The sequence below is a fragment of the Chiloscyllium plagiosum genome, unplaced genomic scaffold (genome assembly GCF_037043375.1).
Source record: "Chiloscyllium plagiosum isolate Xiang-an unplaced genomic scaffold, Cpla_swu_hap1 HiC_scaffold_43, whole genome shotgun sequence".
Taxonomy (NCBI): Eukaryota; Metazoa; Chordata; class Chondrichthyes; order Orectolobiformes; family Hemiscylliidae; genus Chiloscyllium; species Chiloscyllium plagiosum.
In genome coordinates, this window is record NW_028270181.1 from 6,965,808 (window position 1) to 6,983,691 (window position 17,884).

The 17,884-nt window shown below is 44.1% G+C and overlaps 1 protein-coding gene across 1 annotated transcript in view; it reads left to right on the plus strand.

The window, feature by feature from the left end:
- LOC148137427 (cadherin-23-like) overlaps positions 1-16,522 on the plus strand; it is a 434,955-nt gene extending 418,433 nt beyond the window's left edge. The window contains exons 15-16 of the mRNA XM_087982496.1: positions 10,912-11,149; positions 15,996-16,522. Coding sequence (XP_087838622.1) covers positions 10,912-11,149; positions 15,996-16,010 — 253 coding nt within the window. The 3' untranslated portion in view covers positions 16,011-16,522. The remainder of the gene's footprint in view (positions 1-10,911; positions 11,150-15,995) is intronic.
- Positions 16,523-17,884: the final 1,362 nt, after the last annotated feature.

Consider the following 17,884-nt stretch of genomic DNA (forward strand, 5'->3'; position numbering starts at 1 on the left):
GCACTAGCAAACCTCCCCCCAAGGATACTGGTGCCCCTCAGGTTCAGGTGTAGACCATCCTGTTTATAGAGGTCCCACCGTCCCCAGAAAGAACCCCAGTTATCCAAAAACCGGAATCCCTCCCTCCTGCACCATCCCTGTAGCCACGCATTTAAGTGTTCTCTTTCCCTATTCCTCGACTCTCGATCACGTGGCACGGGTAACAAACCAGAGACAACAACTCTGTTCGTTCTAACTATGAGCTTCCAACCTAGCTCCTTGAAAGCCTGTCTAACATCCTCGGCACTCCTCCTACCTATGTCGTTGGTGCCAATATGGACCACGACTTCGGGCTGCTCCCCCTCCCCCTCCAGGACCCAGAAAACACGATCAGAGACATCACGTACCCTTGCACCTGGGAGGCAACACACCAAACGTGAGTCTCTCTCGTTCCCACAAAACCGCCTATCTGTGCCCCTAACTATCGAGTCCCCAATTACTACTGCTCTGCTCTTCTTCACCCTTCCCTTCTGAGTAACGGGGACAGGCTCCGTGCCAGAGACCTGAGCCCCGTTACTTACCCCTGGTAAGTCATCCCCCCCACAAGTATCCAAAACGGTATACTTGTTCTTGAGGGGAACGGCCGCAGGGGGTCCCTGCACTGGCTGCTTCCTCCCAGTCCCCCTCACTGTCACCCATCTATCTGCCATCTTTGGAGTTACTACTTCCCTATAACTCTGATCTATGACCCCCTCTGCCTCCCGAATGATCCGAAGTTCATCCAACTCCAGCTCCAGTTCCCTAACACGGTCTTGGAGGAGCTGGAGATGGGTGCACTTTCTTCGCGCTTTTAAAGGGGGAGAAAACCTACCCAGGTAAGCTTACACTAACTGCTTCCGGGTCTCGGCTGCCCCTCTGGTCGTCGTCACTTCCCCCTGGTGCTCCCGCTCTTTCTGTGAAGAGAGAGTGAAAGAAAAAAAAACACCGCTGCCCGCTACCGGTAAGCACTTTTAAAACCAAACGGTCTTACCTTCGCTGCTGCTCGCACTGGAAATGACCGACGGCTTCGAAGGGTGAGTATTAATACTCACCGCCTTCCTTCCCGGCTGCCCCTCTGGTCGTCGTCACTTCCCCCTGGTGCTCCCGCTCTTTCTGTGAAGAGAGAGTGAAAGAAAAAAAAAAGGGGGGAGAGATTAGATGACAAAGATGTCACAGAAGATAAAGCAAAGAGAACAGCAGTAGCTGCAGTAAAGAGACAGAGCAGTTTTACTGTGAGAGTGTGAGTAACACAGCTCTGTCAGAAAGCGAAAACATGAAAACGTTTTGAATTGGTACGTGGCACAAAACAATCAAAATCGACATATGGGCAGAACTCATGATGTTATGAAGAGAGATTGGTTTCCTTCGAGCAGAGGATGCTAAGGGGAGGACTTAATAGAGATTATGAAGGACATAGACAGGGTAGACTGAAAGAAACTTTTCCCCTTGCTAGAGTGATCTGTCACCAGGGTGCATTAACTTAAGGGAAGAGCAGAAGGCTTTGAGGAGATGGGAAGGTTTTCACCCAGAGGGTAGTGGGATTCTGGAACTCGCTGCATGTAAGGTTGGGAGAGGCAGAAACCCTCAGCGCATTGAAGAAGAATTGAGGTTTGCCCTTGCAATGCCAAGGCACACAAGGCTATGGGCCAAGTGCTGGCAAATGGAATTAAAATGGTTAAGGGGTTGTTTTTGACTGGTGCATACTCAATGGGCTGAATGACCTTCTTCTGCACACAAGATCTCTATGACTGTGAGTCATGATCTAGAATTGTTGAACACAAGTGTTGAGCCCAGAAGGCTATCAAGTGCCCAATGTGAAGATGAGGTGCTGTTTCTTGAGTTGGAACACATTGGTCATGATGTTGATGTTGCTAGAGAATGGATGTTGGTCAAGAAACCAGGGAGATATCCCCAGATGTTCTGTGAAGTTGTGCATTGGGATCTTTTCTATCAAGCTGAGAGCTGTCGTCAGAGGATGGCCTTTGTAACGATGAAGCCTTTCCTCAGTATCATGCTTGGGAGTCGGCCCAGAGTTTGCACTGAAGACTCCTGTGACTTAGAGGCGAGAGGGGAGAAAGTGATCAGAGTCAAAAAGTATGGCGCTGGAAAAGACAGCAGGTCAGGCAGCATCTGAGGAGCTGGAAAGTTGACATTTTGGGGATAAGACCTTCATCAGGAATGTGGACTATCTGGACTACACCTCCTCCCACCCTGCCTCCTGTAAAAATGCAATCCTTTACTCCCAATTCCTCCACCTTTGCCATATCTGCTCCCATGAGGAGCAATTTCACTCCAGGACATCCTATTTTAAGGACCACAATTTCCCCTCCCACGTGATCAACAATGCCCTCAAGCACATCTCCTCCACATCCGCACCTCCTCTCTTGAACCCCACCCCTCCAACCACAACAAGGATAAAACTCTCAGGCCTCACCTTCTACCCCACCAACCTCCAGACGCATCATTCTCCACCATTTCTGCCTTTCCATTGTTACAAGCAGACCCCACCAGAGATATATTTCCCTCCCCACCCCATCGGCATTCCAGAGACCATTCTTTCCATGACTCCCCCTTAAGGCCCACACTACCCTACCCTCCACTCCCGCACCCACACCACAACCCCCTCACCTCTATCCAAAGCCCGAAAGGATCCTTCTACATCCAGCAGAAATGTTCCTGCACATCCAAACACCTCATCTACTGTGTCCGTTGCTCTCAGTGTGGTCTCCTGTACGTTGGGGAGACAGGATGCCATCTTGGGAATTTTTCAGGGAACATCTCTGGGACACACGCACCAAACAACCCCAGCGCCCTGTGATCGACCACTTCAACTCCAACTCCCCCCCCCCACTCCACCAAGGACATGCAAGACCTGGGCCTGCTTCAACACTAAATCCTAGCTACCCAACGCCTGGAGAAAGAACGCTTCGTCTTCTACCTTGGGACCCTCCAACCACATGGCACCAATTTCCTCATCTCCCCTCCCACCAACTCATCCCAGGTCCAAGCCTCCAACTCTGTGCCTCCCTCTTGAACTGTTCATTTTCCTTCCCACCTGTCCACTCCACCCTCCCACCAACCTATCACCATCAGCCCTCACCTGCATCTACTCATCGTGTTCCCAGCTACCTTCCCCCCAACCCCAACCCTCCTATGTATCTCTCAGCACCAACCCCCCCCCCCCAACATTCCTGAAGAACAGCTTATGCCCGAAATGTTGACTCTCCCGCTCCTCAGATGCTGCCTGACTGCTGTGCTTTTCCAGCACCACTTTCTTTGACTTAGAGGCGAGAGTGCTACCCAGAGAGCCAGAGCTCACACCCTGTACATTGACAATTATGTTTTTATCCAGTGACTTTACTAATCAATTAATAGGACAGTACAGTACTGACCTATTGACAGTGCAACACTCCCTCAGTACTGACCCTCTGACAGTGTAGCATTCCCTCAGTACTGCACTAAAATATCAGACTGGATTTTTTTTATCAAGTTCTGGATAGGGACTTAAAACTGGGACCTTGTGATTCAGAAGCAGAAGTGAGTCAGCTGAGCCAAACTCAAAAGAACTGAGGATGTTGGAAATCCAAAACTCCACTGGGATCCAGGTCTGAGGAAGGGTCACTGGATCCGAAACATTAACTCTGATTTCTCTCCACAGATTCAGCCAGACCTGCTTAGATTTTCCAGCAATTTCTGTTTTTGTTTCCAATATTCCAGTATTGAAAAGTCTCGTCACAAGTTCTGAGAAAGAGTCAGATTGGATCTGAAACACTATTTCTGCTTTCTGTCCACAGATGCGTTCAGACCTGCTGAGTTTCTTCACTTATAGCTCACAAGTATATCCTTGTATTAGCAATCTTGATTATGGAAATGTAACCACAGTAGTTTTGTATAAATTGCAATTGCTTTGGGTATGCGCCCTGGGGCTGCAGGGGTCCCAAGGTTACTTCGTGCTTCTCGGCTTCACAGATTCCCCCGGTGCCCCTCAAAACAAAATCACTGTACATGCAGCAGGGTGTGAGGAATATCAATCCCACTCCAGATATTTTGAAAAGAGATTCCTTGCACACTTCACATTCTGTCCCCTAACTTCACTCAGCCCTCCCCACTGTTTGCACTGATCGTTTCTTAGTCAGTAAACAGTGGGCTGTTGTCTGTCCTATTACTTGGATACTATGGTAAGATAAAGTCACCCTGGTCCCAGAGGATCATAATGGCTGTTCTCTCACTAGAGAGAAATGATTGGTGGTGGTTTAACCTGAGGGTCACCATGCCTCAGGCAAGGGGAGATATTGAGAAGGAGAGTCCTTCCTGGTAACCTCAGCTGCTTTCAGAATTGAACCCACAATCTTGGCATCATTCTGCATAGCAAACAAGGGTGTGACTGGGAGCAGGCTTCTCCATGCTCCAGGACTCTCATCACTCTTGAACCCTGTGTGTAAATCACCTGCACTCAGGTGAGGCCTGGAAGGCAATTACAATTCATTGAGTCTGAACCCTACCGGGTGCCTGTCACTTTAGAGTGAAAATGAGTGAAGAATAGAAACAGGAGCCACTCACAAATCCTAGGGATGTCCAGCTTTTCATTTCCATTTCAAGGAAAGATATGTTCACTTGGGATTACATAAGTACGTGAAAAATAAATGCAACAAACTTTATGGAAAGTAGAATCCAAATTGACTGTTCAATAAGGTCTAAATGAACTCCTGTACGGCAAATTCTATAATATGTAATCATTTATACATTTCTAGCATTGTGTAGCAGTACTTCCAAATTTCCTCAGCACTTCATATTAAATAGGTGCCAGTAATGTGATAAAACACGTCAATTACTCTATAATGTGCAAATAATGAAAAAAACAATTCTATTCAAATCCACATTTGCCAGACTACATTGCAAAATGTAAAGTTAATTTATTTTGCTGCAAGGATATTGCACATGCATAACTTTTCATTACTCTACTGCCAAAATATTTAAATATAGCTCATAGTAAAATAATGTCATTGTTTTTTTTTCCCCCACAGTTTTGCTCTTGCCTTTTGTACAAACTTTTCAAAGCAGCCCATGATGAACCTATTGATTACTGATATTTATCAATGGGGCAAGTGATTTGTTATCACTTGATCGTGTGTCTTCCAGCACAAACAGTTCTGGCGACAAAGTTTTGATGGACTGTGCTTACATTGTTGGTTTCTCTTGTTGCTCCGTGGGTAGTGAGCCTGAGTGTTTGTGAGTTTCAGTCCCATTCTGGAGGCTGGTGTTACGGTGCAGTACTGAGTGAGTGCTGCATTGCCTGAAGGTGCCACTCGGTGGATGAGGCGACTTGACTTCTCAGGTAAAATATTGCGTGGCTCAATTCAAAGAGGAGTACTCCCCCCTGGTCCTGGCCAATAGTCATCCCTACAAAAAATACCCAAAAGCAACTTTATTGTGTGATCTTGCTGTGCATGTTAATTGCCTTATTTCCAACACTGCAACTATGCCAACCCTGAACAAAAAATGCTTCAAGTTGTTGCCTAATTCTTTGGGATATGCTGAGGTTGTCAAAGGTACAATACAAATGCAGGATTCTCATCGCCAGATTGTGTCTGTTTTTCACAAGATTTCACTGCGGCCACAGATGTGACATATTGTTTCTGAAGATCTGCAGCAATTAAACCCATTCAGCTTTTGGAGGCCTCCATTCATCCCCTTAAAAAGAAACATTTGCGTGCATTAATTAACAAGCCAAAAAGTCTAAGACATCGAAGCAGAAGTCCTTTGTTCTTTCAGATTCTATTATTGAGTACAGGAGTTGGGAGGTTATGTTGTGGCTGTACAGGACATTGGTTAGCCCACTGTTGGAATATTGCGTGCAATTCTGGTCTCCTTCCTATCGGAAAGATGTTGTGAAACTTGAAAGGGTTCAGAAAAGATTTACAAGGATGTTGCCAGGGTCGGAGGATTTGAGCTACAGGGAGAGGCTGAACAGGCTGGGGCTGTTTTCCCTGAAGCATCAGAGGCTGAGGGGTGACCTTATAGATGTTTATAAAATTATGAGGAGCATGGATAGGATAAATAGGCAAAGTCTTTTCCCTGGGGTGGGGGAGTCCAGGACTAGAGGGCATAGGTTTAGGGTGAGAGGGGAAAGATATAAGAGACCTAAGGGGCAATGTTTTCACACAGAGGGTGGTACGTGTATGGAATGAGCTGCCAGAGGAAGTGGTGGAGGCTGGTACAATTGCAACATTTAAAAGGCATTTGGATGGGTATATGAATAGGAAGGGTTTGGAGGGATATGGGCTGGGTGCTGGCAGGTGGGACTAGATTGGGTTGGGATATCTGGTCGGCATGGACGGGTTGGACCGAAGGGTCTGTTTCCATGCTGTAATGGAAATGGATGGCAGATTTAGGGAGAGGTTATGGATTGGCACAGACTTGGAGGGCCGAAGGGCCTGTTCCTGAGCTGTAATGTTCTTTGTTCTTTGTAAGTAGGGTATTCAAACCATCAGGTATGCTCCACTAGTCGGATAATCTTCAACCCCGCTTTCCGAAGTTTGCCCCATTACCCTTGATTCTCCTGACTGATTCAAAATGTATCTCATCACTGAATACACTTAATGACCCAGCCACCACAGACTCACTACCCTTTGACAGAAGAACCTCTTCTTCTTGAGTTTTAAGTGTGTGTGACTCCTTACTCTGAGATGTGTCCTCTGCTCCTCATTATGTTGGTGCTTGCTTTGGAGTTATGTACCAGGTAGACAAATGGTAAATCTGAACTGGAACCCTTTTTATTGACAGTGCTCACATTTCCACTGCTGGTTCTAGACTGGACATAAGCCCCGCCCTCTTTCATGTCACCTGACCAGCTCTCTCAAAGGGGCAGCATCCCCAACTACATAACAATCCTCGACTCTCCCACAAGGGGAAACATCAACCCTGTTAAGCTCCATAAGACTCTTAGATGTTTCAATAAGGTTGCCTCTAATGCCTCTAAACTCCAATGAGTAGAAGTTGTGGGTTTCCTCCACTCCCACAGTCCAATGATGTGCAGATTGGTTGGAATGGCAATGCTAAATTGCTCATAGTGTGCAGGGATATGTAGGCTAGGTGGATAATCCATGGGGAATGCAGGGTTACAGGGGTAAGTTGGGGGTGGTGGGTCTGGGTAGGATGCTTTTCGGACGGTCGGTGTGGACATGATGGGGCGAATGGTCTGTTTCCACATTGAAGGGATTCTATGATTCTGTGAAAAAACTCAACCTCTCCTTTTCAACCTATCTTTGCTTGACAAGAAAATAATTGCGGTTCTCTGTAGATTTACCTTTTTTTTGACGCATAGTGTTTGTTGATTAAAAACCTGATGGCGAAATGTTGACTGCGTGTGCTAGTATTATTGGTTTTGCTTTAATAAGTCAAAAATTATCTGAATCTTTTCCGAAGTTTTTAAATGCCTGAATTCCCTCCATCACTCCCTTTTTACCGTCGTGTCAACTACATGGCTGCCGTCACAAGCAGTACGCTTCTGTCTAACAATTGAGATTCGGAGAAGTGTTTTAAACCACTGACAATGGAAACTAAGCAGTGAATTTCAAGAAATAATTCATTGTTGGGGTCTCTGTTGGTCGTAAACCATCCAAGCTGTGCTTTTATGACTGCTTGCAAACAACTCGACAGAATTATTGCCTTGTAACTGTCACCAGCTCCCTATTTTTCTCTTATTGTTCCACAGTTAAGAATATCCTACAATAACCACATTTCAGATCTCTCAATGGAAGAGCCTAAAGGACTAACTGTTTTTTTAAAGAACAGTTCAGAGAGAGGGAAACCCACTGTTTTACATGGTTTAGTTAATATGATCATCATTTCAAGTTTTATCATTTCTGCTTTAGATTCAGTTGGTGTTGGCTGTGGACCCATTAATATTTAAAGAAAGTAACCTGGACAGTCTCAAGAATATCCCACATGTTGCCTTTGTCATCAAATTTTCCCCTCTTTCAATTTGCATAGTGTAAATATGTAAATTGAATTTTAATACCATGAAACATTAATCAGCTGTTAGTGATTGGCTGCCTTTTTTCAAGCATAGGAATGTAGTCTATAAATCCACTTTGATAAACTAACTACCACCACATCCTTGTTACAAGGTCCAGAATATTAATTTTTTTTAAGGGATGGGAATCACAAGAAAATAATTGCTTTTTCACCTTGATTTCATAGTCCAGAGGTTTACAAAGCATGTCCCCAGGTCCAAAGGGAATTGGTTAGATGGAAAAATCAGTTAAACCCTTGACATTTGATACAATCCTGACTAAATGTTCTTTTGATATTCAGCCGTAGAAAATTGTAGCAATAATATGTGGTTTGCCACCCTGGTGTGGATTTCACTGCCTAACAAGTACATTTGCCTTTATTCTGCAGAGCTTTAATTTCTAAGGTTAAGAATGTGGTAAGATCCAACAGTTTCTCTGTGATTCACACCAAAATGTAGCTAATGCCTGTTCTGTGAATCCCCTTCAGAAACTGTTTCAGCTGTTTGGCAAGGCGCAGTGAGGTTAATGGACTGTAACAAAAGCACATAAAGGTGTGCGCGTGTGTTGTATTTCCAGAGGGATAGAGTAGAAAAACAGCAGAAGTAACATTGCAACCCTAAATCAAGCCTTGGTGAGACCAAACTTCCCATCTTTTCAGAGACAAACTGGAGATTTAGGATTTGCGAGGATGCCACCAAAATGCAGAGGTTCTAGTTTATCGAGAAAAACTCAAGAGGCTGGGGCATTACCTTCCATTAGAAAAGAGGACTTCAAAATTCTGCAGGAGCTCTATAAGATAAACTTTGGCAAATATTTCCACACGTGCAGTGGACTGAAATCAATAGCCAGAGATAAAAGCTAACGTTGCCATTGTCTGACCAGACAATAGAGTTTCTCTGTCATCGACTGGTGGTGGTTTAATCAGAGAGTCACCACACCTCAGGTGAGGGGAGAGTTTGAGAAGGAGAGTCCTTCATGGTAACCTCAGCCAATGTGGGAATTGAATCCACGCTGTTGGCATCACACTGCACCACAAACCAGCCATCCAATCAATTGAACTAACCAATCATAAATTTAAGAGGGTCAATCATAAATCCAATAAGGAATTAATGAGAAACCTCTCTACCTAAACAGTAGTGAGAATGTGGAACTTGCAACTTGAGGGTGCAAGAGCTGAGCAGTCTTGAAACATGTAGAAGTGGATAAACCCCCAGGACCCGATCAGGTCCCCTAGAACTCTGTGGGAATCTGGGGAAGTGACTGCTGGGCCCCTTGCTGAGATATTTGTATCATCGATAGCCACAGGCGAGGTGCCAGAAGACTGACGGTTGGTTAACACGGTGCCACCATTTAATAAAGATGGTAAGGACAAACCAGGGAACTATAGACCGGTGAGCCTGACATTGGTGGTGGGCAAGTTGTTGGAGGTAATCCTGAGGGACAGGATGTACATATATTTGAAAAGGCAAGGACAGATTAGGGATAGTCAGCATAGCTTTGTGCATGGGAAATCATGTTTCACAAACTTTATTGAGTTTTTTTAAGAAGTGACAAAGAGGACTTTGTATTATGGGAGACTGATTAGCAAGGTTAGATCTCATGGTGTACAGGGAGAACTAGCCATTTGGATTCAGAACTGGCTCAAAGGTAGAAGACAGAGGGTGGTGCTGGAGGGTTGTTTTTCAGACTGGAGGCCTGTGACCAGTGGAGTGCCACAAGGATTGGTGCTGGGTCCACTACTTTTTGTCATTTACATAAATGATTTGGATGTGAACATAGAAGGTATAGTTAGTAAGTTTGCAGATGACACCAAAATTGGAGGTGTAGTGGACAGCAAAGAAGATTACCTCAGATTACAACAGGATCTCGACCAGATGGGCCAATGGGCTGAGAAGTGGCAGATGGAGTTTAATTTAGATAAATGTGAGGTGCTGCATTTTGGAAAAGCTAATCAGAGCAGGACTTATACACTTAATGGTAAGGTCCTAGGGAGTGTTGCTGAACAAAGAGACCTTGGAGTGCAGATTCATAGCTCCTTGAAAGTAGAGTCGCAGGTAGATAGGACAGTGAAGAAGGTGTTTGGTATGCTTTCCTTTATTGGTCAGAGTATTGAGTACGGGAGTTGGGAGGTCATGTTGCGGCTTCAGGATGTTGGTTAGGCCATTTTTGGAATATTGCGTGAATTCTTGTCTCTTTCCCATCAGAGGAAGTGGTGGAGACTGGTACAATTACAACATTTAAAAGGCACCTGGATGGGTATATGAATAGGAAGGGTTTAGAGGGATATGGGCCAAGTGCTGGCAAATAGGACTAGATTCGGTTAGGATATCTGGTCAGCATGGACAAGTTGGACCGAAGGGTTTTTTTCCATTCTGTACTTCACATCTCTATGATTCTATTGACATATTTCAATTAATAAACATATGAGAGTGAAACAAATGGATCTTAACTCTGAAATGGTTGTAGGCGAAGTCTCTCATGTGGGAAATTTTTAAACTTCATTCATGAGATCTGGGTATTACTGTGGGCCAGCATTTATTGCCCTTACACTGAGTGGTTTACTGGAGCCATTAGAAGGCAGTCAGGAGTCAACCATTTGCTGTGGTTCAGGAGTCATGTGGAGGCCAGACTAGGTAAGGAAGGTAGATTTCTTTCCATAAAGGATTTCAGTGACGTAGATGGATTTAACGCCAGATTTTCTATTGAATTCCAATTTCACTATCTGGTTGAGTGGATTTGAACCCATGACCCCAGGATGTGAACCTTGGGCTCTGGATTACTGCTGTTGTGAGATTACCACTGGGGCGCGACCTCCCCTGTTATTTTGTTATATAGTATGCAATTTGTTTCATTAATACTTTTCTTTGTCGTCTGGCAGATTTACAATTGACAAGGATACTGGCATAGTGACTCTCATCCAGAGGTTAGACTTCGAAGCAACACGGCGATACACTTTAACTGTTATAGCAAAGGATGGAGGTGGTGAAGAGACCACAGGACGTTTGCGAATCAATATTTTGGACATTAATGACAACGTGCCCACCTTTCAGAAGGACACCTACCTGGGAACAATTCGTGAGAATGAGGCCTCTCCAGTGCAGGTGGTCAGAGTTCGAGTAAGTGAAACGGTTTTGTGCAGAATAATTAGGGATTGGGCATCAGCCACACCATGCTGACTACACTGCTCCATATCTGCATGCACACAGTCAAACACACGTACCCCACCACCTCCAAATCTAAGTGGGAGAAATCTGAATCTGTCTTTCCAAGGCTGTTGTATTGGCAGGAGATTTCATTGGTGAGGTTTTGGGAATCTATTCACCCTCCCCTTCTCCTCACCAAAAGTACCCAAGAGCAACAAGAGAAAGGGAAGGTCAAGGTGCAAAGATAAAGCATTTTGATTCAATAGGTCACCACCTTGTGTCACTGTCTGCAGAAGCATTTCGCTTGCAAGCAGTTCAGAGAAGGTTCACGCGGCTGATCCCAGGTATGGAGGGACTGTCTTATGAGGAGAGGTTGTGTAGGTTGGGCCTGTACTCATTGGAGTTTACAAGAATGAAAGGTGGCCTTATTGAAACATTGGAGACTTGCAGGATAAATATGGAAAGATTGTTTCTGCTTGTGAGAGAGTCGAGAAGCAAAAAGCACTGTCTCAGAGTAAGAGGTCATCTATTTAAGACAGAGACAAGGAGGAATTTCTTCTCTCAGAGGGGAGGGAATCTGTAGAAGTCTTGACTGCAGAGGGCTGTCGAAGCTGAGATAGATTTTTAATCAGGGGAATTAAGGGTTGGGAAAAGTCAGAAGGGTAAATGTGAGAATGATCAGATCGTGATCATTAAATGGTAGAGCTGACTCAATGAGCTCAAAACTTATGGTGTTGGAAAAGCACAGCTGGTCAGGCAGCATCCAAGGAGCAGGACAGTCAACATTTCAAGCATATGCTCTTCACCAGGGATCTTCATCTTCCTGATGAAAAGCTTATGTTCGAGACGCTGATTCTCCTGCTCCTCAGATGCTGCCTGACCTGCTGTACTTTCCCAGCACCACACTTTTTGACTCTGATCTCCATCATCTGCAGTCCTCACTTTCTCCTGACTCAATGGGCTGAATGGCCCACTTCTGCTGTTCCATCTTGTGTCTCAATTTGGGTGCCATTTGCTGGGCACTGACACATTGGGTTTGTGCTGAGGTGCAGTGGACAGTGAAATGTTCTCTCCAGCCAAACACAGACAGGAGGGTGTGCCATGGGGTAAGATAGTGAATCAGTAGCCCAGTCTCCATCTTTTTCGGTCTTCACTTAGATTGCAAGAGGTCAAGTGTTACAGTTGCTAAGCTTAGTGACCACATGACCAAGCCTTGAGTTGCCTCACCCACTGGCGCTCAGCTAAAACCTAACACATTATGACCCACCATGACCTTTAGTCTTTGTTTATACTAAAACCCCTTAGCCTGCCATTGTGTTTTGCCTGACAGTCAGTATATCAACAAACCTTTCAAAAACATGCTCACAATTGCATCACTCTATCATCACATGTGACCTGAGGCTGTAACGGTCTCAGACTCCATCTTAACTTGGGCCCCTGGAAGCATGCCATGCCAATAGGGGTGTGCTACTGTTTATGATCAAATAGCTGGAATTTTAGCCCAGGCACAGATGTGCTTGTGAATGTAATATTTGTAGACATTAGTGAGCTGTAAAAAAACTTTGGATCTTTCGGTATCAGTTCACCCATCTGTGGATCTTATGTCTTGAGAGATAGCATCAGCATTATCAATTTCTCTTTGATTTGATTTATTGTAGCCACATGAACCTAAATACAGTGAAAAGCTTTGTTTTGCGAGCAGTACGGGCAGATCATAGCAAAAAGGACATATAGATCACAAGGTGCTTAGACAGAGTGGCATATTTAGAATTTAGGTTTAAAAGTGCAAGGTGGTTATAAGAAATGTGAGAATAAGATCTGCTGTACAGAGCTTGCAAAGAGCTCCCGATGTTGGCACCATTTTGAATCTCTTGTACATTACCAACTGCAGCATAGCCTGCTCCCTCGTTGGCTGTCAAACATACTGCTCTGAAGAATTATCCTGAATGTATCCTGTGAACCTCTTTTCCAGGTTGCCTTTGCCAAGCTTCAGCCAGAGGCTATAGAATCCATTGTCACACAAAGCTGTGGAGGTCTTTGAGTATATTTAAGATGGAGATAGATAGGTTCTTGATATAGGGTTATGGGGAGAAAGCGGGAGAATGGTGTTGAGAAACTCTGTCATGATTGAATGGCGGACCAGACTTGATGGGCTGAATGGCCTAATTTCTGCTCCTGTGGTCTTATGGTCTCTTCTGGTCTTAACTGATTCACCCAATCGACATGAGGAAGTCACCTATGATTATTGCAGCACCATTCTTACATGAAGCATTTATTTATTCCTGTATACTCTGTGCTACAGGGTGACTATTTTAGCAGTCCTATAACTACTGCCACAAGTGATCTCTTACCTCTGAAATATTTTAACTTTCCCCAAACTGATTCTATATCTTACTGTTTTCCACTGAGGTCACTTCACAATATTCACAATATGTCATCTTTAATGAACAAAACTGACCGATTACTTTTACCTGGATCCAAAATGTCAATAACCTGTTTGGGTGTCAGTCTTGGCCACTTTACACCATGTCTTTCAATGGCATTACCATTGCTGAATGCTACGGTAACAACGTCTTGGGCATTACTATTGAACCGAACCTGAACTGGACTCGCCATACAAAGTTACTATGGCTGCTTGAACAAGTCAGAGGCTAGAAACCTTATGGTTAGTAACTCACTTCCTGACTCTCAAAGCCTGTTTGCCATCTACAGTCATGAGTCAAGAGTGTAATGGATTATTCCCACTTGTCTGGATGAGTGGAACTTCAACAACATTCAAGAAACTCAACACCATCTAGGACAAAGCCACTTATTTATTTGCCCCAATTCCTCAAACATTCACTTCCTTCAGCACAGTGGCAGGAATGTGTACCATCTACAAAGTGTGAACTGACAGAGACCCCATTGACAGCACCTTCCAAGTCTGTAGCCACTGACATATGGAAGGACAAAAGCAGCAGATATATAGGACCACCACCATGCAAATTCCCCTAAAAAGCCACTCACCGTCCTGACTTGGAATTATATTGTCATTCCTTCAATGTCATGAGGTCAAATTCCTGGAATGTTCTTCCTAAGAGCACTGTGGGCGTTCCTACACTCCAAAGACCTCCAGAAGGCCACCTTTCAAAGGGCAATTAGGGATGGGGCAATAAATGATGATCAGTCACCTGTGTCCTGTGAATGAATAAATAAGAAAAAGAATCTAATTTGACATTGAGCCTCTCAGATTCCCGAGGAAGAGCCTCTTTCCTGGTACTCCATGTTATTGGTACTCCATGGTCCACAATCAGATCTTACCCCTCCCATTGCAAGTACCTTTCTGGCCCTGAGCAGATGTCCCAGTCCGTAGCACTTGGCAGGCATCACAGCTCCCTGGACTCTTCCTCTCAGCTGCAGAGATCTGTGTCTATCATCAACTGGGCGATCATCTGCTCCAAATGTATTCTTAACAAGCCCATCCACTTCAATGGCTTCCTTTATCACAGTGCCACAGTCAGTCTGCTTATCCACCCTGCAGCCCCTGCTCTCCTGCATACTGGCTGTAAGAATCTCAATCCTGTCAGACAATTGGGACAGCAGTGTGTCTCACAGCGCAGACATCGATTCCAACTTCAGACGACTGTCTGTGTGGGGTTTGCACGTTCTCCTCGTGTCTGCATGGGTTCACTCCGGGTGCTCTGGTTTCCTCCCACAGTCCAAAGATGTTATGTTGAGGGCTACAGGACATTGGTGAGGCCTTTTCTGGAATACTCTGTCCAGTTCTGGTTGCCCAGTTATGGGAAGGATATCAAGTTGGAGAGGGTTCAGAAGGGATTTACCAGGTATGGAAGGTTTGAGTTGAAAGGAAAGGCTGGAGAGGATGAGACCTTTTTCACTGGGCCACAGGAGATTGAGAGGCGACCTCTTAGAAGTTTATAAAATCATGAGGGGTATAGATAGAGTTAAGGTTAGTTGTCTTTTCCCTAGGATGGGGAATTCAACAGTAAGAGGCACAACTTTAAGATGAGAGGAGAGAGATTTTAGAAAGACATGAGGGCCAATTGTTTTACACAGAGGATGGTTTGCATGTGGAATAAACTTCCTGAACAAGTGTGGCTATGGGAGCAATCGCAATGTTTAAAAGACATTTGGACATGAAGAGGAAAGGTTTAGAGGGATATGGGCCAGGAGCAGGCAGTTGGGACTAGTTTAGTTTGGGATTATGTTCAGCATGGACTGGTTGGACCGAAGGATCTGTTTCCGTGCCGTATGACGCTATGTGCAAGTTAGGTGGATTAGCAATGCTAAATTGCCCATAGTGTCTAGAGTTGTATAGGCTAGGTGTGTTGGCTATGGGAAATACAGGATTATAGGTATAGGGTCGGGGGTAGGTCTGGGTGGGACGCTCTTCGGAGGGTCGGTGTGGACTCAATGGGCTTACTGGCCTGCTTTCACACGGTAGGGATTGTATGATTCTAATTGCAAGAGCTGGGGTTTCTATAATCCTCATCTTATTTCTCACCTTTTTCAGATAATCTTTCAATTTGATTGGGTGCGTTCACTTAGATTGATTCCTGGTTCTATTGTTGTACAGAAGTTAAACTGTGTAATGAACAATGATGACATTGCACTCTCTAAGTAAAAGCTGCTAAACGATTTTTTTCCGTTTTAAAAGGATTCTGGACATTTGAATGTTTTCCGATCATTACAACCGAGATCCCAACAGTTTTATCTTCAGTTTTAAATGCATAATGGTGTTTTTGTAAATGAGGGAAGAGTTCTAATGTATTTCAACACTTACACAATGCCTAATGTAATGGACAACTTGCTTTTGCAGGAGAAAGTCCTATAATCGAATCAGTTCAGCAAAAACCCATCTAACTTTCAACACAGCATCTACCTATTGAAATCAGAAGAGCAACACAAGAGTGATGGTCTTGTGGTATTATCGCTGGACTGTTAATCCAGAGACCCAGATAATGTTCTGGGGACCCAGGTTTGAATCTCACTACAGCAGATAGTGGAATTTGAATTCAATAAAATATCTGGAATTAAGAATCTAATGATGACCACAAATTGATTGTCAGTAAAGCCCACCTGGTTCACTAATGTCCTTTAGGGAAGGAAACTGCCATCCTTACCTGGTCTGGCCTACATGTGACTCCAGACCCACAACAACGTGATTGACTCTTCACTGCCCTCTGGGCAATTAGGGATGGGCAATAAATGCTGCCTAGCCAGTGATGACCTCATCCTGTGAATGACTAAAAAAGCATTGCAGCTTATTGGTGATTGTTCCCAGTAATTAGTGGTCAAAAATGTTACATGTTGACATTTATTGTCTTAATCTGTGTTGTACTGAACTGCTCAATACCTCTCTTAAAATAAAAAAAATCTTCAAATCCCTGAGTATGTGTATGCCACTGTCAGCAGACAATATTTCTCAGACTCTTTTTCAAAGGAATGTTCGATAGGTTGTAAACTTCACAGCTAATCTCTTGTAAAATTAACATTTATTTGAAAAATCAGGTGTATTTTGGAGATGTTAGGTCATCCTAGGGCCAGTCATGTTTTGTGAAGATACATCTTTGAACAAATGAAACAGTTTCATCACTGAAGTGCAGTATAATTATAACTGCTGTGCCTTACGGGGGTCTCATTGTATCAGCCTTGTCCCTGTGAAGCATGTTAGTAATTTTCAAAGCCATCACATTTACTGTGAGCGATTCTATTCATCCCTTTTCCTCTATTGGCCTTCCGTTCGCTTGGGTTGAGCCTCATTCCTGACTCTGTTCTCACGTAAAGTTAAACTCTGTAATGACCAAAGATGACGTTATACTCTGTGTGCAGTGTATTATCTCTGTCAACAACAAGCAAAGCTTTAGTAGGACTTAACTTTAAAAAAATTTAAATTTTATGCAGTATCTTCCATGACATCAGGGCGTGCAAAGCACCCTGTAAAACAAATGAATTACTTTATGGAGTCACTTATTGGAAATGCGGGACAATGTTAATTGAGGGATAAATATTGACCAGGATATGGGGGAGGAGTTCCTTCAACCTCTTTGAGTCAGTGCCAAGAGATGTTCTAACACCACTCGAATGATTCCTCAGTTTAATGTATCACCCCAAAAGATACTTCAACAGTTCAGCACAAAGCACAGGAACACTCGAGTATAAATTTGACATTCTTGCATTTGTCCTGATGAGTGCAAGATGAAAAGCTTCAGCAACACCCCTCTCTTTCCAGCAGCACTTGAATTCTGTTCAACCAGGTGAATGTCAACATAAGCCTTTGTAGATTCACTGATGAGCTTTAATTTGGAACAAAAACAGAACATTCTTAAAACTCTCAGCAGGATTTTGCAGCTTTTGTATTTCCAAGTAGAGTTGGCTGAGGGAGATATTTGGAGTAACAGACAACAAAATACTTGGTTGGGAGGGGGGAGCAGACCAAACGAGTTGGGGGTAAAATTTGTTTTGTGGGTTCTATTTGGCTGCTTTTGAATACATTTGTGAAGCCAGTCCTCTGTTATTAGTCCAGAGTTTTCATTTAAATCTGGAGAAATCAATTCAATCCTGGTAGCAATAGATGAGATTGCTGGAAAATGGACCCACAAGTCTGTTCCACCAATCCGTCAGATAACAGCAGGTCTGCAGCCCCAATCCATTTACTCATCTGTGTCCATATCCTTAAAAAACGGACAATTTCATTTCATCCCCAGT